Raw genomic sequence first — 23869 nt, forward strand, 5'->3', positions numbered from 1 at the left:
GCAGTCAAGTGATGAAGCAGTCAAAAGAGCTTCATAATGAGAGAATTTGAGTACAGGAGCAGGGATGTCGTACTTTAGTTATATAGGGCATTGGTGAGACCACACCTGGTATATGTGTGCAGGTTTGGTCTCCTTGTCTGAAGACAGATGTTCTTGCTACAGAGGGAGTGCAGCAAAGGTTTACAAAACTGATTCCTGGGATGGCAGGATGGTAGTACAATGGTTAGTACTGCTGCCTCACAGCACCAGGGACCTGGATTCAATCCCCAGCTTGGGTCACTGTCTTACGGAGTCTGCACATTCTCCCCATGTCTGCATGGGTTTCTTCGGGTGCTCCAGTTTCCTCCCATAGTCAGAAAGACTGGTAGCTAGGTGCATTGGCCATTCTAAATTCTCCCCCAGTGTACCCGAACAGGTGCTGGAATGTGGCAACTAGAGGATTTTCGCAATAACTTCATTGCATTTCAATATAAACCTACATGTGGCATTAATAAATAAATAATGTATGCAGAGTGATTGAGTATATTGAAGTTATATTCACTGAAATTTATAAGAATAGGGGGGGGTGAATCTCATAGAAATCTATAAAATTCTGACAGGACTAGAGAGGGTAGATCCAGGAAGGATGTTCCTGATGGTGCAGAAGTCCAGAACCAGGGTCGCAGTCTGAGAATACAATACTCCTGCCTTAATATTTGCAATTATGATCTGCATTTTGTAGGGTGGGGTAAGATGAGGGAATGGTGGTGAGATGGAAGAGAGGTGGGGAGTGGCAATGGCTCACTCCGGAAGAAAAGTCAGCTGGAAGCTATCTCAATGCATGCAAGCCCACACATCTATCATAAATTACTTCAGGGAGGCTATGTTGGCACAGAATGGGACTGCCATCCCACACTGGGGAGAATTCCGCTCCCCGCCCCCAGCAGAAGCTTTTGGCCAATCTAATTGGCCAGCAGGTTCAGCAGTTCTAGCAGCACGAAGAACTCAGAAATCGGTGCTGTTGGTACTGCATCCAGTCACAAGAAGAAGCCCCAGTGGATACCAGAATGAGTTAAGTCCAGGGTGTTCAATGGAGAAGGCTTGTCTAGCTTGGGGACAAGGGCTCGGTTGATGGTTTTGGGTTTTAAGAAGTAGGTGGGTAGGAACTTAGGAAGGCCGTCCCTAATGGACAAAAACCACCCCCAAAAGATGTTAAATTGGCCAGAAGCTTGTACTGGGGGCGGGGGGTGGGGGAGGGGGGGTGGTGGGTGGAATTCTCTCCAATGTGGGATGGCAGTTCCATTCTGTGCCGACATAGCTTGCCTTTTCTTCCCACCCTTTTGAAAAGCTGTTTTAAAAAGTGACCTACCACTCCCACCTTCCGAACCACTCTTTACCAGACCAGCCATATTATGCCAAGGGCATCTTATTATTGGAGTCAGTTGACTTGTTAACAAGTTCAATTGAGCCTTATTTGGTTATTTAAATAGGGAACGGTGGACTGCCAATTTTCGTGTATGCCATGTACCCTGTCATGGGAGTGAGCTTGGTAAACGTAGTAGTGGAGTGAGCAACCATTCTATTTTATATGCACTCTTGCCCCTGGTGTTGTTGGGTGGGGGCATATAAAATCCAGGCCTATGTCTTTCTTGCATATGACTATGGTCTCATCACAGGACTCTTCCCACATAAGCTTATTGTCTTTACTCAAAAGCTTGGCCTGGATTTTATTGTCCTTTTGGCCTCCTACAAATATCTCTCTTTGGTTGATTCTTAAAATTTGGGCCCTATTCACACTGTGATGAGTTTGTTTAATTTGAGAATTTTAAACTACCATAGTCTTGCTTGGCAACAGCTTCCTTTGTATCTGTCAATCCAACTTCATTTAATCATGCCATAATATCTTCCAGAATCTCATTAACTTCAGCACATTCCAGAGCACTAGGGTCTTATGGGCATCATTGGTTGGACACCATGTTAAAAACATTGCGCTGCATCATGGTGAGGAAAACATTTACTCCATCTGAATCTTTTATTTTATTCACTTTTAGCCAAATGTATGACTTTCATTCAAAATCACACTAGTCCTCTTTGTTAGGGTTGAATTCCCCCATTGTCCTAAATGTACCTTCAGATCCATTTTTTCAATTAAGTACCAGGCTGATTCATTGAGCTATACGTGAACATAATGTGCACACATGCAGATATCTTTTAAACTGTTCAAACTTCCTCAAAATCAACATTAGAAGTTCCAAAAATATGTCACAATGTTCTTCAGTCCTCAGTTTCTCAAATGAAACATAATGAAGAATTCTGCATCAACCTTATTGCCTTCTTTCACTCAGGATATTGTTCCAGCTATGCCCAGAAATGGGTTTCCATGGCAGCTCCCTTGCAAAGATCATGAATGGTTGCTGGCTGTTAGGTTGAGGGAGTGTTAGATAGCTGCTGGCTACTTTGGGGTCCAAGCTCCTGGCTTTTAGGATATTGAATGCTGTTGGCTGTGCAGGTATTGCAGGCGATTGGCCATTGGATGGTCATAGGCTGCTCAATTCTTGCGGGCCATTTACATCAGGGCTTAAGTGTTGGTGGCCCTTTAATCATGTTACCAGCACTACTTTCTATGACAGCTGACAATGCAGCTGCCACCTCAAGTCCTGCCTCTGGAAGCTGAGTGGTCAGTTCGGTCATTATGTAGAGCTATTCCTTTTATAATGTTGTTTATGTAAATACCTCTAATAAATCCACATAGTTTCAAAAGCTTGCATTGTTCAAAAGTTTGAAAGAATTGCAAAACACAGCAATTCTGCATATGTTTAACTATATATTTTCTTTCCCAGAAACTCCAACTTTGGGTGGTAAACTTTAATTGACTATCACTAAGGGACATTTATTAGACATCAGTAGATATGTTAGTAATGATGGGGACATTTCTGAAAATAATCAGTACCTGACTGGATGTACCTGATATGTCAAGATTTATTAAGAACTTATCTACTGTAGCAGTAACTGGTTTCAGTATCACAAATACTGCTGGAAAAGGAAAAAGTGAGAAAAAAATGCTTAACCTGTTTCTAATATAAACATTTAACTTTCCCATTTTGTATGTACATGTACCAAGTAAAGTATATCATCCTTTACTTGAAGAATGAAAATTTAGTGAACAAATTTAAAAGTTATGTTGAATTTGCAGTGCCATTTTCATACTCATGTAGCGTGGACATATTAGTTAGGTGTCAAATCTTGACCTGATATCTGGAAGTACTAAAGCCACTTGGGGAGACTTAGGCCAGAAAAAGATTAGATCAATCTGAATTAGCACTTGGTAGCACTAACATTGCAAAGTCACTGGGCCATCAAGAAAGGTTTGATGTAGAAAACAGGCATTGTAGTTTGTCAATAAAGCAATCATGAAGTTTAAGGGCCTGACTTTGCATTCTTAGAAGCGGCACGGTAGTAGGTGGTTAAAACTGCTGCCTCACAGTGCCAGGGACCCGGATTTGAGTTCCTGCTTGGACTTGGCCTGTGCAGAATCTACACATTCTCCCAGTGTCTGCGTGGATTTCCTCCAGGTGCCTGGTTTCCTCCCGCAGTTCAAAATATGAGCTGGTTAGGCCATTGCTACGTTCTCCTCAATGTACCCGAACAGATGCCGGAGTGTAGTGATGAGGTGATTTTCACAGTAACTTTGTTGCAGTGTTAATGTAAACTTACTTGTGTAAGCAACAAATATACTTTAAAGGTTCTGATCCCACAGTCAGAATAAAATGATGGCCAGGAACTGAAAATGGTAGTTGCAGGACTGAAAAGGTTATTTTCGAGGAGGCAGCCAATTAAGAATCTGCCTTTGGGAGCTCTGCAGAGTTAAGGACAGCAGTGGGCTCTGCAGCCAGGACAGCCAATCACTTGGGGTAGGGAAGGGTGGGGTGGGGTGTGGTGATCTTATCAGCTCATCACGCCAGTCAATCAGCGTTGTGAACGGATTGAATGAGAGGAGAAAAAACAGTTTTGTGCCCAGTTTCTTGGCTCTCATGATGTCACTGGGTGTGCTGCGCTGGTGTAATCAGCCTTGCACTCAGGAAGGCTTCATTTGAACATTATTAGTGAGCCCAGGATGCAGTTGTCCTGGTGCCCTATTTACAGACCCCTTGGAAAACTTGGGACCACCACCACGTCGGAACACAACCACCTGCAGGTTCCCCTCCCAGCCGCTCATCATCCTGTCTTCTTAGAATCATAGAATCCCTACAGTGCAGAAGGAGGCCATTCGACCCATCAAGTCTGCATCAACAACAATCCCACCCAGGCCCTAACTCTGTAACATTATGTATTTATCCTGCTTGGCCCCCTGACATTAAGAGGAAATTTACCATGGCCAATCAAACTAATTTGCACATCTTTGGAGTATGGGAGGAAACCGGACTACCTGGAAGAAACCCAGACACAGGGAGAACATGCAAACTCCACACAGTCACCCAAGGTCAGAATTGAACCCATGTCACTGGTGCTGTGAGGTAACAGTGCTAACCACTGTGCCACCGTGCTGCCCACATGGAAATATATCATCATTTCTTTGCAGTCACTGGGTCACAGTCCTGGAATTCCCTCTTTAACAGCATTGTGGGTCAACCCACAGCATGTGGACTGCAGCAATTCAAGAAGACAGCTCATCACCACCTTCTCAAGAACAGTGAAACGTCTGACAACACCAGGTTTAAGTCCAACCGATTTATTTGATAGTAAATTCACTAGCTTTCGAGGTTACCCTCTTCGCCAGGTGAATGGAGAGTTCTGGCCTCAGACAGAGCATATAAAGCACAGACAGTTTACAGATTACTGATTAGAATGCGAATCTTTACACCTAACCTGCTTTTCAAGTCTTAAAGTGGCCGACAATGTGAGTGAAGGAGCGCTGATCACCGGTTAAAGAGATGTGTATTGTCTCCGGACAGTACAGTAAGTGAGTTTTTGCAAACCCAGGCAAGTCATGGGGGTTACAGAGAGTGCGACATGAACCCAAGATCCCTGTTGAGACCGTCCTCATGTGTGCGGAGCTTGGCTATCACTCTCTGCTCAGCGACTCTGCACTGTCGTGTGTTATGAAGGCCGCCTTGAGGCGACATCTTCACGCCTTCACGACACACAACAGCATAGAGTTGTTGAGCAGAGACTGATAGCCAAATTCCGCACACATGAGGACAGTCTCAACAGGGATCTTGGGTTCATGTCGCACTCTCTGTAATCCCCATGACTTGTCTGGGTTTGTAAAACCTCACTTACTGTACTGTCTGGAGACAATACACATCTCTTTAACCTGTGATCAATGCTCCTTCCACTCACATTGTCGGCCACTTTAAGACTTGAACGGCAGGTTAGGTGTAAAGATTCGCATTCTAATCAGTAATCTGTAAACTGTCTGTGCTTTATATGCTCTGTCTGAGGCCAGAACTCTCCATTCACCTGACGAAGAGGGTAACCTCAAACTAGTGAATTTACTATCAAATAAATCGGTTGGACTTAAACCTGGTGTTGTCAGACTTTTTACTGTGTTTACCCCAGTCCAACGCCGGCATATCCACATCATGACTTCTCAAGAACAACCAGGGATGGGCAATAACTGCTGGCCAGTCAGTGATGCCCCTGTCCCCTGAATGAATACAAAAAAAATAAACAAAACAAACATCACCAACTTATCACTGTAGTTCATACTAACTTATTTTCCTGTTTATTTCCCTCTCATGAGTTCTGATTTGAGCTTGACCTCCATCTATATTCTGTGCAGTGAGCCATAAAATTTGTATTTTTCTTCTTAAGGTGGAAGTCTGACTAATATTCATCACTTTCTCCTCTCTTAATTTAGTGCTGCAGCCTATACCTATATAAAACTACAACTCCGTTATGTATGAAAAGGACAAATAAATTAAACAAAATAACTTTCTAACTCTCACATCCCATCTCCATGACAATACGGCATGCTCCGGGATTATCTCAAACAGAAATATTAAACTATTTCTTTTACCTTTAACACAACTCTGATTCTGTAACCCATATGAATAATGTATATCCTTAATAGAATTCTATTAATCCTCTTGCTAGACCATCAGTCCCTATGAAGGAATTCTCTTGTTGATCAACTGCTCTTAGTTTTGTTTTGTCTGGGAACCATATAAATAATTTTAATCTTTCATTGAGACAAGGGTAGACTACATTATAGATCTGGAAATGGGTCATTCATATTTGTAGTTTTACGCTTCTACCTCTGACTTTATAAGGTAAGTACAAGATACCTTTTAGATGCCATTAACACAAGATTATTTGATTAGCGTACACATTAGATGCAGACTGGCTACTTAACAAAGTCTTACATTTCACACTTTAATTTCTAAAACTAAAATTTATATTCTAAAACATATGAATTATGAACAAAATAGTCACAACAATAAGAAAACAATAGTATATTAAAACCCAATTTTGCTGTAGCATTGATAACGTGCCACCTTTGAACTCAGCTTTTTGTGAATTACTTCATTAGACATTTGGCAGACTCCACAATGAGACACATAATTATCAGCCCAGACTTTGCTGGAGACTTGCAGCATTGAAACAGTGCACCTACAGTATAGCATTTTTGTTACATTTTAAAGTACCAGGAAATTACTGAGTGTATCATTTATGCTATTAATCATGCAACATCATAATTGCCTGCAACACCATTGTTCTGTTAACACCTGGGTCAAAACTGAAAAAAAGATATCAAAGCAGGCCTATGATCTAGTCAATGGTGACTTTAAATTTGCTGCATTTTTGTCAGTTTCCTGACTGCAGCCATTTGCATTGAGAAATAATGGTGCAGTTGAATAATTAAATTTATAAATTCAGAATAAGTAAAGCAGAGTTGTATTGTCCACTACCCCAATTTGTTATGTTTCATGTTCCTATAATATATACATACTTGATATTTTTCATTCTTCATTAAAACCCATCAAAGCACTTACTTTCTATCCTTGTGTTAGGTTTATTGTATGCATTGTGTAACGTACTGAAGTGCCTGCACATTTTTTTTAAGTTTATTTATTCGTGTCACAAGTAGGCTTACATTAACACTGCAACAAAGTTACTGTGAAAACCTCCTAGTTGCCACCTGTTTGCATACACTGAGGGAGAAATTAGCATGGCTAATGCACCTAACGAGCGCATCTTTCAGAGTGTGGGAGGAAACCAGAGGATCCAGAAGAAATTCACACAGACACGGGGAGAACTTGCAGGCTCTGCACAGACAGTGACCCAAGCTGGGAATCGAACCCAAGTCCCTGGCGCTGTGAGACAGCAGTGCTAACCACTGTGCCACCCTGCCAAAAGCGAGAATTGGGAAGAAGTTTATTTACACTGGTTGGGACCCAGAATGGCTGATGCATTTACAGTGGCACCAGAATCCAGTGTCAGGTTTGAAATTGGGCATTGGATGTTATCTGAATATTTCCAATGAATAGTAGATGCATGTTGAACCTTTTGAGGTAGCTCATCAGAGTCGTTTTGGCCAGTGGAAATGCCAACAGCCAGAGTAGGGACTGCTTCAATGTGATATTGCAAATGAGCTCAGGTCAATGCCATGTTTCCCATGTCATAACACTGACTGTACTTCAAGAAAAGTACTTGATTGACTGGGAAAGAGGTGAGCTCAGGTCAGTAATGACATACTGTGGTGCGTTGCATTCTGGAGAAACACTCCTGGTACTCTTGGTTTTGCATTAAGGTCCTAGCATATTCTACTCAGTTTCTAACTATTTTCAGATGAAGGTCCTTAAATAGACTTTTGCATCGGCAAAATGAAGTTGACCTCTTGGGACTCGTGGAATATCAGCAAAGTCAATATGGCATTGACCCCTCTCCTGAAATTAGACGTGATGGCTACCAGTGTATTCATGAACAATAACAAAAGTGTGGCTCAGTTTCACCTTGCCTCACCTCCCCCACCATTCATTTGTTTAATCTAAGGTGTTTTAGACAGCTTCTAGTATTAACATTACCTTTTAAATAAGAAAATGTGTAATTTAAAATGTGCCTGGAAATGAATATAATAGCAGAATGCATCCATAAGTCAAAATAATTTTATGTAAGTGATCAAGTTCTGTAAATTAAAAAGAATGGAAATCTTATGCCTCAGATTATACCAATATTGTTCAGTATTATTTGTTATAAATAGGAGGAAGCCATTGGCCTCATCACTGCTGAAGTCATCGATGTGCCTTTAAGCTTGCTGTGGCATATACAAATTACTTTGCCAGAAAATTTAAAGGAGGTATGCAGAGCTCAACAATTTGCCATTGCAGAGTATCATTTGCACTCCTAGCATTGTAGCAGGAGTAGGGATAGCTTCAAGAATATGCTCAGACACATCTTCTATTGTTCATAGGAAAGAAGGAGGCTAGTATTTATATAGTGCCTTTCTTGACAATTGGATATCTCATCGTACTTTACAGTCAATCAAGTACATTTCTTGAAGTATAGTCACTGTTATATCATGGGAAACATGGCAATTTACCCACAATAAGCTCCTACAAATAGCAATGTGATAATTATCAAATATTCTGTTTTTGTGATGTTAATTGATGGTTAAATATTGGCCAGGGTGCCAGGGGTAAGTCCCCCCTTCAAAATCATGGGATCTTTTATGTCCACCTGAGAGGCCATCAACTTAACATCTCATTTGAAAAAACAACATGGCCAACAGTGCAATACTCCCTCAGCATCAACCTAAGTTTTTGTGTTTAAGTCTTGGATTGGAACTTGAATCTGCAACCTTTTGATGTTGAAGTACCAACTCAGCCACAGCTGTTAGGTTACAAAGCAGTAGTGAGCAACCAGTGGCCTGGGGGTCACATGTAGCCCGTCTGGATCCTGAGGTGCAGCCCATGAGAGATTTTGTTGATTGTTGCCCACGTGCACGTTTGGCATGTTTCGCTGATGTCCATCTGCATAGTTTTTTGATAGTGAGAGATGTGCACTCCTTCTCCGTCCAAACTGTTTATTTTTTATCATTTGAAGTTGATGATAATACTACGAATATATAAATGATTATGCATTTTCTATACTTCATTATGAAATATTTGGTGTGTATTTAATCTTATTAATGGGGTTATGGTAAGTGAACAAATCTGATTTCAATCTTGCGGGTCACTGAGTTGAAGGAGGGCCACTTACTGGCCTAGGGTATCCATCACTGTTGTCTAGAGTGGAGTGCAATAGAACAAAGAGGAAACTATTTACATTTACTGTTAAATCTTTCTTGAATGTGTTACCCCACCTGCAGGCCAGTCCTAAATATCAAACTTTTTTGTCATCATGCAGATGTCAGGGCGTAATACAGCCAGCTGTCAACACCAGTATTGAAATCCTACTAATTGGATTGGATTTTGATTGTGCCGGTGTGAATCCGTCTCCAAACCTGAAACAAACTTGGGAGCGATTTGCTACCAGTTCGATTGCTGGAGGGTGATGCATCGTTAGACTCTGTTGAAGCACACCTGAAGGGTGTCCTCTTGCAAGTGTCACTTCTTCACCTGGTCGCCATTAAACATCTTACAAATGCAAAACAATTTTATTCAATGTGGGTGAGCGGTTATTTATTTCGCAATCCTCTCTATTCTGTATTGACTTCGCGGAGGTGGTGGAGCATATGGTTCTTCCCATCGTATTCTTTTTGTGGTGATAAATTAATGAGGAAGATTTCTGACGCTGCGGTGTGTGTGTGAGAGAGGGAGAGAGGGAGAAGATAGAGATTCGCTTGTGTGCTGCTGCTGCTGCTCCTGCAGAGTCGGCGCTGGTTTGCTTCGAGAGAAACGCCCGTGTGACGCGCTCAGCTCAAGCAACCCGCTGACAAACCGAGCTGAAGCCAGAGGGGAGTCTGCTGTCCTGTAAACAGAGGCGGGAGAACCAAGTCGCGGAGCGAGGGAGAGCGAGGGGGGAAAGAAAACGTTTAAATGTGATCGGATCTCACATTTGAAGGCCGAGAGTTATTTCTGACGTCCAGGGGATGTACTGCAGGTAAAACTCCATATTTGAATAGGATGTAATGCAGGAGCTGGTAACGGCGAAGCTGTACGGACTATGGCCCTGTCCAGAGATGGGCATAGCGGTGCACATCTGCTGTAGGTAAAACCCGGCATGAACATCGCGATGATGAAGGTGATGCTCCACAACACGTACTTATGGGTTGAACGCAGGGATTCTTAGAATTTTATTTTTCGCTCTGTACCTGCCTCTCATTAAGAACGGCACTTTTCTAACCCTGATTGATCCGGAGGGTATCGCACGTACATTTTGTTGCCTCAAATTGGCAATTCGGGCTCATCCGGCGTCAGCTCCTCGGCATGTTTTATAAATTGATTACATGCAAAATGGGGAGGGGGTGGGTGCTGCCGCCTATTCATCTTATTAGAACCATAACCATTTAAAAACCCTGGCACAGTTTAGGATATATCATTTGTATAATTACAACATAATTCCCCTTTGATCCGAGATGACAGGCAAGGATCTCCTGGTAATGAACGTGTGTGTGGATTTTTGAAATGCTTCGACGGCGGATTTCCTTATTATTCGCATTTTTTTTAAAGATGGGATGATGATCTAGACACTAGAATTCACGACAAATTGTGGTGAAATGCCAATTAACGGTTCGTTCTGGGTGCCGTTGTAAATAACATTATAAAAGGCCCTTTTTCATGGCGCTTGAATGCTAAATAGTTAACGGCGTGCTTTAATGCCTGTCCAATATTAATGTTTAAACCAAATATAAGCGACAGGTCTATTTAGGAATGGAATGATCTTTATCCTGCGAACAAACTCCAATTTTGATGGCCAGAAGAATAGATAATATGATCATAGGTAGAACATGTTTGACATATATTGTTCCATTGAGCTCTATATTAAATTCAACATACATGCCGGCTCCATAAACTGATCATTTATACCGATCGCGTTATCTAATGATGCGAGGGAATGTGCCACATTTATATTCCCATTGTAGTCGCGCTTAATGCTTTCTCACGTTCTGGTGTAGTTTACTCCTGTTTGGTTACGTTCCAGTATGCGATTGAACACAGTCAGAATATTCGGTGTTCGAAGGTAGGTAATTATATAACTTGTGGTGTATATAAAATCGGAATCTAAATGCCATTGGATAAGATCACCTGTAAGAATCGTCCTGAGCTGGATGTGTTCTCTCCCCCTCGGTGGAGACTATTGTCCACTACAATACTATTAATTGCTGGTACTTGCTAGTTTTGTTTTATTGAAGCGTTAATTCGGTATCGAGGTTCAGCGTCGAAAAATCGATCCAAGTAGTAACTTCAATATTAAATCGCGGTGTATCAAAAATATGTTTGGAAATGGGGCAGAGGGAAGAGATTGCTGTACATATTTTGTGCGCAGCTTTAGAATGGCTACGCATGTTCATGTTGAGTTTGATATTATCGAAACTTTACAACCAGATCGTCATAAATTAAATGACTAACCGTTTAAATATCCCAAGTTTCTTTCCAATTAGTTTGTTCAATATAAGTAAAAACAATAACACTGGCGTTAAACTATAGAAGATGAATACAGGTAATCACAATTTTCTTTATTTGCCCCTTATGTTGAGTTTGATATGGTTCTCCAGCTCGCGCTGTCCTTTCCACATAATGTTCTAAACAGGTTGCATAATGCCGACTATCTTCGTGACAACTTAGATTTTGGATATTTGTTGCTTCATAAATATAATTAAGGTGTTCTAATATTACGCAGATGTATCAGTTGCATTGTTCATAATTAAACGTCTATCCTGAAATGTACTATTGATAAGAATATTATGTGCTATCAACATCCTGCTTACTTCTATTGGTTTATGAATATTAAATAGGAGTAATGACAAATAACAATTGCAGCCATTTCTCCAGTGTGGCAAAGAGAAAACAAGTTGAGCACAATTGAATTTGCTGATGTTAAATAATTTTAAGCCACCATTTCCTTTTTGATAACATTACACAGTAATATAAGCTACAGAATATGCTATTATTAATTTACCTTTTTAGAATTCTACATGTCATAATATTCTTCCTTCTTTCAATACAATATAAAAAATGTAACTAAGGAAACCTTTATAACAATGTAAGGACCAACTGTTGTAACAAAGAAGAAAAGGTGAAAGAATTTTTGAAAATAAAAATCAATACTAAAGAAGATTGACATTGAATGTGGTCAAATGATTGGAAAAAGTGACTTTCATGTTAGTTTTTTGGCTGAGTTGGTTTATGACTCGTGCAATTAAGTATTCTGTAACAATAAACAAGAGTTTAAAGTTTCAGCATATTCATTACTGCACAAGCAATAGAAGATGATTTATCCCAGTAGCAGCCCTTTACAGGGAGCCTATCACATATATTATTGTAAGATGGTATTAAACTGAGTTAAGGGTCATGCTATTATTTATTGCTTTCATTCCTTGCAGATTGCGAATTGTGTTGGAGCTGCTGTAAAGGCTGGAATCACAGTTTGGCCCTGAAAGGAAGACTTGCTGATAGGCTTTGCATGTCAAGTGGCTGCTGAGCTACTTAACAGTTTATGTTTTTCAGCACCACTAAGAGGTAGGCAGCCCAGGAAGCCACAAGTGATGACTCAGAGTGTCTGTTTTAATATGATGGCATGAGTCTGAGGATCTGTGCTGGGAATCTGTCACAAAGAGCAGTTTTGGTATTTTAATGGGATTACTGAAGGAAAGTACTCAAGTAAGACTGGAGAAAATCATCTGTTGGATCTACACGTGGATAAGTTCCTTTTTCAGAGAAAAATTAAATACCATTTGTTTTCTTATCTGGAACCACAAAAAATTTACCTGTGTAACCTGATTACAAATCAAAATCCACTGTGGATATGGACCACTGATACCATTTGTTCTGATGACTCAACATTTTTAACTGTTAATCTAAAAGACTGCCATCAGTACCTTGCTGGAGTGCTGCTTCACTAACTTTGTTTTAATTTTGGATTCACAAAGGAATACATTTAGCAACGCACAGCAAATCTCCACATCTTGAGGGACTTTTTACAAATTGTTTGCAACCTGTATAATATCCAGCAAGCTGCAACATTTACAAAGATGGCTGTTGTCATCAAGAAAAAAGGCCATTTGCTTTGGTTTGGCTTGCTTTTCGGATGCCTTGTTAACCTCGGGGTCAGTTTAGAATTTACTGGAGCTGCAGGACAATGGGCAAGGTTCCCAAAGTGGAATGCATGCTGTGAAAGTGAGATGAGTTTTAATATGAAGACCAACATTTCCAGTAGTCTCCTGGTGTATTTTGATGATGAAGGATTCTGTGATTTTTTGGAACTTCTAATTGTTGATGGATATCTTCAACTTCGCTTTTCAATTTTCTGTGCTGAAGCAGCCGTTCTGCAGTCAGACACTAAAGTTAACGATAGTATCTGGCATTCTGTAGTTATTCGGAGGAATTTCAAAAAGACAACACTAATAGTAGATGAAGAGATTAAAACAGTTGAAGTTAAATCAAAGAGAAGAGACATGACCGTCTTTAGCAAATTGTATATTGGCGGAATTCCACCAGAATTTCATTCATCGGTGCTGTCAGTAACATTAACCTCAGTTTTACATCAAGAACCATTCCAGGGATTAATAACTGACCTCAGGATTGGAAATGGGACCACCACACTCATTGATGGTCAAGGAATCAAGATGGATGAAAACTATCTTTGCACAAATCACAGTCTATGCCTAAATGGTGGAACCTGCTCTGTTGTACAAGATAAGGCAATTTGTGATTGTTCTCACACTGGCTTTCAAGGAGAAGACTGCAGTGAAGGTAAGATGACTATAATCCTGTTTGTATTCCTTTTTTTGATTATTACAACTGTTAGTAGTTGTAGGGGAAAAGTATCCACTGGGCTAAGATTAAAAACAGACAAAATTCTTCATTTGTATTGCCATTATCTTTCTTTGTTTACTGATATCTTCCAACATAAATAAATTTTGCTTTAATTCACCTTATTTTTAGGTCATACAACTGAAATTTTGATGGTGTAATCTACATCTTCTTTGTATCTTACACCATCAAAGACTCAAAAGTCTCAATTTCCTTTCTATTTAAAATTAAACCATAAACTGGAACTCTCTCCCTAACAGTACTGTGGTTGTACCGATACCACATGAACTGCAACAGTTGACGAAAGCAGCTCACCATCAGCTTCTCAAAGGCAGTCAGAGATGGGTAATAAATGTGGGCATAGTCAGCAAAGTCCACATCCCATTAATGAACAAATAAAATGAAAAATAACATTTTCTAAAAAAAAATCGAAGGCCAGAAACCCAAGCATGGAACAATAAGTGTGCAGAATGAATTAGACTAAATAAATAACATTGGTGCAAGAAATTACAGATTTTAACTTTATGTTTGGATTAGTTTTCCATTGTGTAAGTTTGTTTTTTTTCCCCAGTTATGAATGCGAAGACTAGGGTGGAACTTAATGTCCTCCCCTGCGTGAGTGTGGTTCTGGGGCACATTAATCAGGCAGGGGAGTGGCAGGAGGGAACGCTACAGTTTTTCAGTCATTGTCCAGACACCAATTGAGATCCTAAAGAGGACAATTAATGTCCCCTTAAAAGCCTCATTATTGCCACTGCTGGCATTCTTGCACCAGTAGACATGGGGCTCACTATGCAGAAAGCTTGACAAACAAATCCTGGTGTGTTTGCTTTTGAGCTTCTGGAAGAATCACTTGTTGTCAGACATTAAGTGCCTGTTTGAAGGACATGGCATTTGGAATGGGTGGCCCCACTGAAAGGCATCCCTGATGATGCTGCCAAGCCACAAAGTGTTGTTGGCCTATAATTGACCAACAGCACTTGACAGTTGGGACTTCTAACCAAGAAGTCCCTTATCCTAAGGAAGGCATGCCACTGTTTAATTCAGAGCCTGATTGGCACAATGTACTAAGCTTTCCCAAAAACAGGCAACACAGGGCTCTTGCTGGCTCTGAAACAGGTGAGCGAGACCCCTATCAACTCTAATAAACTCCAAACAAGGAGTTCTACTAAAATAGTGTTAACCAGCTAGAATTTTCTTAATGTTAATGTCACACTCCATCTTTCCAATGCTGCTAACTTAAAAAATGCAGATTATACATATGTTTGTGGTTAATTCTTTGCAATTTAATATGCATCATTCCTAGATTTGCGAAATGATGTTGTTTAGAATTGACAGAAAACAAATGGCATTGACAATTCATAAAGATTAATTAAACTGTGTGTATCTTATTTGCATATATACAGGGCAATTTGCATGGTTAATTGCTTTAAGATGCTAGTTAATGTAATGATTTTTTTTAAGAAAAAAAATGACCATTTAACTTTCTTGTCCATTACTGACTTTTTTTATGTGATTGGGAAGATGAACTTAATGTGTAAAGATTAAATTCTAAGGGCTTAATTTCTTTAATTCTTGTGCTAACTCTTCCTATGATTTTTTTATGTAAAAGAAATAGCAATATTAAGTACTTGATGCAGTGGCTCATTTGTTGGCTTGCAGTCCTATGGGCCTCTGGTAATTATTTAGCGTTATGAAAGGAGAGAAACCACATGAATTAGATTTGGCTCTAATTTTGCTTGTGTCAAAATGCAGCCATGCTGTTGGATACATGTGTTGCCACTCCAAATGAAATATGACCCAATTCATTCCTAGGTCCAAAAAATCAATATTTCACTGGAATTACTACACATGCATGTCACTGGCTTTTTTTCTCAAGATGCACAATGTAAAGACAATTTTCAAATAATTAGTAGATGTGCAAAATGTGTAACAGTATTGTTATTTTCTATATATGAAAATATTACAATGGCTATCTTCTCAAAAGAAGAAGAAACATTCTTACAATGTAATGCATGGGGCACGAGATATGCAGTTTCCAACACCAAATAAGTGTTTACAAATCTTCAACCTAAAAGCAAAAAAAGGACATCTTTTCCACTGACTTCTTTCTCATCCATAATTCTTCCATTCACCCCACTTCAGATGACATGAATACTAGGGATTAATGTGTATCTTTTGTAATCTACCAGAGCTGTAAAACAAAGCATAATTTAAAATACCTGCATTTAAAGTAATAGCCAAATATTTCCAAGTGCTGTAATAGTTTAGGTAACATCTAGTATGATGGAAGCCACCTTTCACTTATGAATATATGTTGCCTGAATATATTACTCAATTGAATATGTCATATGTTGCCTTGCACGAATGCCATTTCCATTTAATTCTATTTGTTTTTAGCTAAAAGCCTTTGTATGTTTACAAGGTCTAAATTTCCTTAATTATTTCTTTGGAAACACAAAAACTATGCAGAAATGTTATATGTGCACTATCAAAGCTTAGCTTTTAATCCTTTTTAGCCATTTGAAAAAAATAGGTTAAAAATTGTGTCAGAGTTAATAAACCATTAATGAAAAGAATCATTATAAATGCCATGGAATTATTATTATTTCATGATTTGTAGATTGCAATCCTATTACAATAAATATCTGAATGAAGATTATGAATTACCTACTTGCTTCAGCTGTGAATGCTGACTTTCCTGCTGAAGATGGTTAGAAATGGTTCACCAAGCTTTTCCAAAACATTGAGAATTTTAAATTTTTTTTGTAGCTTTCCATCAGATTACCTGAATCTATCTTGTTGTTTCCAAATATGAAACAAATAACATAAATAATCAACAATCTTAAATATTATTCATTGTGTTATCTGGAATATAATGGCATTGGGATAATAGAGTCACATGGAGAGAGAAATGCAAGACTGAGAGTAAAAAAAAAAGCCAGCTTCAAGTTTAATAGTGATTCTAACATAGCAACAAGAGTGAGGCAACATAAGAATATAGTAAATTAAATAATTCAATTGGAACTGAAAATACAGTAAGGTAACTCAGGGTGAGATAGTATGATCATTATACTGGAGACAGAAAGCAGAAAATTGGAGACTTAGTATAGAATAAAAACAGGTGCTAAATATAACCTGGAAGAGAGAGTGTAATAAGATGGTAAGATAGGGTGATTTTTAAAGTTTGCAATCATGTATTTGTGGTTGCATGGTCTTATACACTGTTATTTAATACAGTATCTGTCAGATACACCACTGTAATATAAACTTATGCAGCATGGGTTTTGTTGCTCTAATCACTATATTGATGATGCAAGAAAATCTTGGTTTGCCAAGTTCATGAACACATAGTTTGCCATAGTTTTCAAATTCATTCTACACTTGAGGAAAGAGTTTTTAATTACTTTAACAAGTGAATTTTGACTTTTATTCTCACTTTTCCCAGATTTTCAGTAATACATTTCTAGATGTGTAGGAACTCAGTAGCACGAAACATGGAAGAATATTGACAATTTATATTTAGATTTTACCACCTGTTTTATTTGTATCTACTTTTATGCTAAAATTAACAAAGTCAGGAATCCCATCCAAGATTTTGAATTTACTTAAAATCACAGAATTTCATAAATGTTTATATGGAAAAGAAATCCAGCATTTCAAAAGTATTCAGCCATTTGAATTTTTATTCCAAAAGTCACCCAGTGTTGTACAACCTTTGAGTTATTGAATAAATAGTTCCCTGCTGTGCAGCTGAATTTTGCACAATCAAGTATTCTTGATAATTGTGGTATGGCAGTGAACTTACATTTAGATTCACAAGGGAAAATAAGATCTGTAAATGGGTAAAAAAAATTCCTTACTTATATCCAGGCTGGGATTAGCCTTTACTTTGTGTTCTTGTAAAGAACATTAGGATTCTTCTGGAAATGTTGTTCTGATGTTTCTCTGTGGGAAACATTCTGAAATACTTGATCAAAATATAAAAAATTAAAAAGAAATTAGCTGCATTTTGTCAAGCAGGTTTGTTGTTGGTTATACATTTACTAACCTAGCTTGGTAAATTTTTATTTGGTTTTAAAGTGGACAAATTTTTTTTAAAGAAAATAATCCATTCACCTAATGGAAAACTTCCATTTGTCACCTTTTTTCTCTTGCTGACAGGAGATGTAGACTTTGTATCTACATGTGGGATGAATTTGAAGTCCATCTATTTAGTGTGAACATTTTCTGCATTGATTCTAACTTTGCTGATAGTTTGTCCTGATTTTTCATTGAATGAATGAATGCCAATTAATTGTTAATTTTGCATGTGATGAATCCAGGAGCTGAGTTATTGATTTTTTGCCCCAGGGTCCTCTTCCATTTTTTATTTAGTATTCTGACAGGAAATATACATTAATGAGTTTCACCTTTAATCTTTTTCATGTCTGGACTGAAATTGGTAACTGCTGTCCTTGTGTCATGTACAGCAGATGTAAGTGTGAGGCTAGATGATTTGGAAATTTAATGCATAACTGATCTGTTGGTTGTAGAGCACACTACAAATGGGGTGTACAGAAGTGCTATTAACCACAACAGTTTGTGCGCTATTAATAGGTTGACAGCGGGAGAACATGCTGCTTTTCATTGTAATAAATTTATGATTCCCTAATGTAGGAAGATGGGAGGAAAAATGAATGACTTACGTTAATCAAAGTATAGTAACGTCCTTTTGAAGGAAGATTAAAATGTTTAAAACTTACAAAACATGAAATAAATGTCCAACTTATAACATTTAATTTAGTTACAAGACCAGGTCTTTTGTCAAAAACTGTGCAAGCTTTCCATATTTTGGTTTGACAAGTGATATACTGAGAATTGAAGCTATAGATTTTTTCTGATAAAGCAGATTATTTGCAAGAAGCATTTGCTGCAATGCATACTTGTTGCTTATAACGTTTTTGAATGTCTGGGCATCATGGACATTTTCAGCTTATTACAAAATTTGATTAAATGGTTGCATGTAGGGGCTTCAACACAACTGGAGATTTCATGAAAGAGAATCTTGAACCATATGTGTAATCTGTATTTAATATTGCAGAGAAGTGTAATTTAAATGGCAAATAATTGTAATTTAAATGGCAAATAAATGCTCAGATGAGTCAACTGACTTCTGAAAAATGTCAGTATGATGTTACTGACATTAATGTTATTTTTTAGATTTTGTTTTTTAAACTCTTAATTGAACAAAATTGGTTTCTCTATTGTTTAGTTGGTAAGCAAGCAAACACAATTGGTGATGGAGTATGTTTGCTGCAATCAAATATTTTAAAATTCTAATCGTTGTCCTGGTGTTGCAGTTGGATATGGTATTGTTGTGCATATTTATTCCCATGATTAAGTATATAAATGGCAAATGACTAGTGGTATGATTTTGTAAGAGTACTTGATTTAAATGAACAAATATCCCCTATATTGTCTTTTATATATACATTCGTGAACATGAGTGGATGACATCACAGAGCAATTAAAATGCAGTCTGAAATTCTAATGTCATTAACTATCATTGCAAATTCTGGTTTACAACAATGCCACCTGAATTCTGTAATTGTATATGTTATAAATTATTCCCTTCCACCTCTTTTGCTCCTGTACGTGAAAGGTTCAACTGTTTAATGAATTGTTGGAACATTTGTCTTTTTCAGGCTCTTGGTATTATGGTGATATTGAATATATGCCATAAATCAAAACAGTCCCGCGAGTGATAGAAAAGTTAAAGGAAATGATTTTAGTAAAATGATAAGTTACATGCGCATAAGGAAAATAATTCTAGATCTGATACTTGACAGGAATAAAAAAATTTGTTATTGTTCTTGTAAAATAATGTTGTTTTCAACTGTGTTTGTAACTACAGCATAGTAGTCAGTGCTAAATACAAAAAATATCTAATGATACTTAAAGAGTTGGTTGACCAAAAGTTTTGGTTTGAAATAAACCTGATATGCAAGAATAGTAGCAATTGTGATAGCTTACTAACATTTTAAAATATTACATTTTCAGCGGTGCAGCCTTCACTAAGCAAATATATATTATTTTGATTTCACGTGCACATTTTATAAATTGAATAATAAACAATTAAAACTGTTAACACTGTGTTTACTTATAAGCTGAATGTATCGATAGAGGATGATGTAAATTAAATCTTCATGCAAGTTTTTATTATATTGTACTGCTTTGTCCAGTACATGTCAGAATAAAAGTAACATAACTGCAAGTATAGTGTATTGCGTTTGTAAATATTTTGCATAACAAATGTAATATGCAAGCATGTAGTATTCATTCAATCTATTAGTTGATCTCTTGTACAGTTGCCCATGCAGAGGCATAATGTTAAGAGATGGAGACAGCAAATGTACCAATTGAATTATTGCCTGCATTCAACAAATGTGCTGTGGACATCTTCCTCAGATTGAAGTTGAAATTATAGGGAGAGTTAGAGGAGATGCAAAAAGAACACATTTCAGACAAGGAATTCATTTGTAGTCTGAGATGAAACTGATGTGACTGAAATTGCTGAGGAGATATGCAGCAGGAGTGCAGTCTTCTGGATGCAGCACCACAAGAGGTTTAGTCATGTTATCAGGGCCAGAAATGTGAGTGGCATGGCACATTCAATAACAACTCCGTTACACTGATTTCCCAGTCTTCTTCTGCGTGTTGAGATCAGCACATCCTTCAGCTCCACCCATTATTCTTGCTCAAGGTCTCTCCTCACATTCCCATCTGAGCACACACAGCTACATTTACTGTCATTTTATTGATATCTCACATTTATCCTTCAAAATCATGATTTGCAAATATTGTCCTTTCATCCTCTCAGAGCATTTAATTTTGCATTCTGCAGAACATCAGGAAGAGGCAGAGAACCTGCAGTGGTAACCTGGTTATTTCCACCTTTGCCCACTGCAAAGAGGAGGGTGTAGTGATAGAATGGCGGAGCATATGGCTGCTTGAATGGAGAGATGAAGATCTCCTAGATACGTGGTGACAGAATTAGATAGCACACAACCACACAACAATCAGCTATATTGACAATGTCATCAGTAACTGAAACAAAATAATCTGCACAATTATTATGATTTTGAGCCCTTTCCCTTGTCAACTCTAATTGACAACTTTCATCTCACACTGGTCTTTCAAGGTACACGTTTGTGTAGGAGGAGGCCAAGGAGAGCTCAAGAGAAGATAGCACAATTCATAAAAGCAGCATCTTTCAACTCTCACACAACTTCTGCTAGCTCAAGTACGAACACCTTAGTAGGATTTTGAAGGCAGTTAATGGCTTGTCACATGGTGAACAACACAAGTGAGCAGGAGAAGTTCTTGGCAACAAAGGAAAGACCCTGTTTGCAGGGTGGGAGGCAGCAGGACACTGGACTCCCCAAGTTCTGCTCAGTTGGACATAGTTAGTGAATCTCATGTGTAATCAATGAAGGGGACTAGTCTGTAAAAATGGATGCGGTTTTATCGATATTTCCTGAGGCAAATCATGCCTTTATAGAGTTATTGATGAATCGTTATGAGTGTCAAGTAATCTCAAGCCTTTGGGTTGATATCCACCTTCATGGAGAAAGTGTCCAGCTGCTTGGGGAACCAGATGCAATAGATAGTAGAATCATAGAATCCCTGCAGTGCAGAAGGGGTCCATTTAGCCTGCACTGACAGCAGTCCACCCAGGCACGATCCCTGTAACCCACATATTTACCCTGCTAACCCTCCTGACTCGAAGGGACAATTTCTCACGCCAGTCAACATAATCTGCACATCTTTGGACTGTCGGAAGAAATTGGAGAATCTGAGGAAACCCACGCAAACACAGGCCAAATGTGCAAACTCCACACAGACAGTCACTCAAAGCTGAAATTGAAGCTGGGTCCCCCGTGCTGTGAGGCAGCAGTGCTAACCACTGTGCCCCCCTAAGGAGAGTAGATGTTGGCTCTCACCAATGGCTTGCAAATTGTTGTGAATATTTAGTTCATATTAATGTGAAAATCTTCCAATCAAGGTCAGAACCTCTGGGGACAATTTTCCCATCCCGCCACGCTAATGTTTTAGTGCCGCGGGCCGGGAGAATCACGTCAGCCAATTTGCTGGATTTGCCCATGTGTTCCCACTGTGTGCACATCTCCTGGCGCTGTTGGAACCAGCAAGAACACCAGGTAAGTGATTTAAATCTACTTGTTAATGTAATTTAAATCTGATTAGCAGGCTGGCGATTGAATTCTCCGAGCCCACTAGCATCTTGTACCCCAGCAGGAGTATTTCACTTGTGAGGTTCAGACCGGTTCCCCTCTTTCGGGGAACTAGTGGGTTGACCCAACTGGAGTGAAGAAGGGTGGCAAACAGCACAGGGGTCGGGTGGTGGGTGGTGGTGCGCCCTGGGCATGAGAACCCTGGCAGTGCCAGACTGTGCCCCCAGAACTTCCCAAGGGCAAAGTGCCCATGCCCAGGGAGTGCTTTGGCATTGCCCATCAGGTATGGGGCAGTGCCAAGAGGGTGGTGCTTTCTGGGGGCAGGACCTAGGGGCAGTTGGAGGGGTCGAGGGTCCCGCTGCCACTCTGCTATGGTGATCAATGGGAGCAGGAGAAAAACTGGTGATTGAGGCAGGCTGGAGGGGAGTGGTCAGCTGGGAGTTGGTGGGGGGGCATCTGCCTCCTGGGGTGATTCTGCCAGGGTGGGGTGGAGGAGATCGTCACTGCTGGGGCTGTGGGGGGGCATGGTGGTGGGAGGGTTTGTGAGGCAGGGCAGGAGATTGGAAAGTCTGGGATGGGGAGGGGGAGAGTTCAGGGCTGGCCCACAAGTGGATGTGGGGCCACAATTGAGTGTCATGGGGGGGGTGTGGAGTGGGGGGGGTTTGGGGGGGGGCAGCACTGCGAGGGTCCTGGTCTGGCCAGTGATCGAGCTGGCCAGCAAACTGCAGATTGACAGATCGGGGCCACTGCGCATCCACAGAGGCCTGGAACTCTCAGCCTCTGACGTGAGTAGGTCCTGCCCCTGGACATTTATTGATATTGCCGTTTGTGACCTCTGTGTGGCACAGGTGTAAGGGAGATTCTTATCTGAAGCTGCACTGAAAAAAACCCAGCATGATTTACACCAGTTTTCCTGCAAATTCGACACTTTGAACTTTTTTTGGGAGAATTGCAGCCCTGTTTCTGATACTGATCAGAAATCTACCAACTTACCTTCCTTAGATTTTTCTGTCTACTGTTCCAACGCAGAATCCTGAAAAACTCTCACCACAGGAAACCTTGGGACAGCAGAGAGAACCTATGCAGAAGTCATATCTCTTTTTAATGTACTAGTTGTCATATTCTGGAGAGCACAGCCTGGATTTTCATTAAATGAGGAACCTGGGAGCCCTTTAAAAATGGCTGGTGGGTCCCGAGTCTGGGATTCCCAACTGAGCTGTGCGATTTTTGAAGGTGTCTTTAAAGGGTGCAGGCTTCTTCCTGTCAGATGACTACATCTGACACTTCTAAAGATTTGTGATTCACGGTCCCATAAAGGTATTATGAACCCTGGTCTACATGAGGGACTTTTTAAAAAGCAAGTTCGATTGGTTCCTCCCCCCCCCGCCCCCCCCAGCAACCTCTGCCACTTTTATGCCCATGGATCAATTGGACACTTCCTAGAACCAGTGAACGTCTCAGTGTTAAGTGACGTATGTAAAAAGAACTGTGCATGAAAAAAAATTCTCCACTGATAAGTTTCCACCTGTAAAAAATAAGGTCACGACTGAAATTTCAAAAATCACAAACCCACAAGTATTTGAATCCACTTAACATCTATCAGAAAACATTGTCAGGTTGACCACAGAGTTCAGAGTGTCTTAACTGTCAATCAAAAAATATTTCCACTGGGGATCAGGTGTTCTGTTACTCAAATTGCTCTCTGGGCTCTCAGCCAAAATTCATTCCGACATCTGTTCA

The 23869-nt window shown here is 39.5% G+C and overlaps 1 protein-coding gene across 1 annotated transcript in view; it reads left to right on the plus strand.

The window, feature by feature from the left end:
• The first annotated feature begins 9352 nt into the window (after positions 1-9352).
• The window catches only part of nrxn1a (neurexin 1a), a 1747513-nt gene continuing 1732996 nt past the window's right edge, over positions 9353-23869 (plus strand). The window contains exons 1-2 of the mRNA XM_080200471.1: positions 9353-10023; positions 12467-13835. Of these exons, the coding sequence (XP_080056597.1) occupies positions 13115-13835 (721 nt within the window). The 5' untranslated portion in view covers positions 9353-10023; positions 12467-13114. The remainder of the gene's footprint in view (positions 10024-12466; positions 13836-23869) is intronic.

Source organism: Carcharhinus amblyrhynchos, chromosome 12 (genome assembly GCF_965287045.1).
Source record: "Carcharhinus amblyrhynchos chromosome 12, sCarAmb.v2.hapA, whole genome shotgun sequence".
Taxonomy (NCBI): Eukaryota; Metazoa; Chordata; class Chondrichthyes; order Carcharhiniformes; family Carcharhinidae; genus Carcharhinus; species Carcharhinus amblyrhynchos.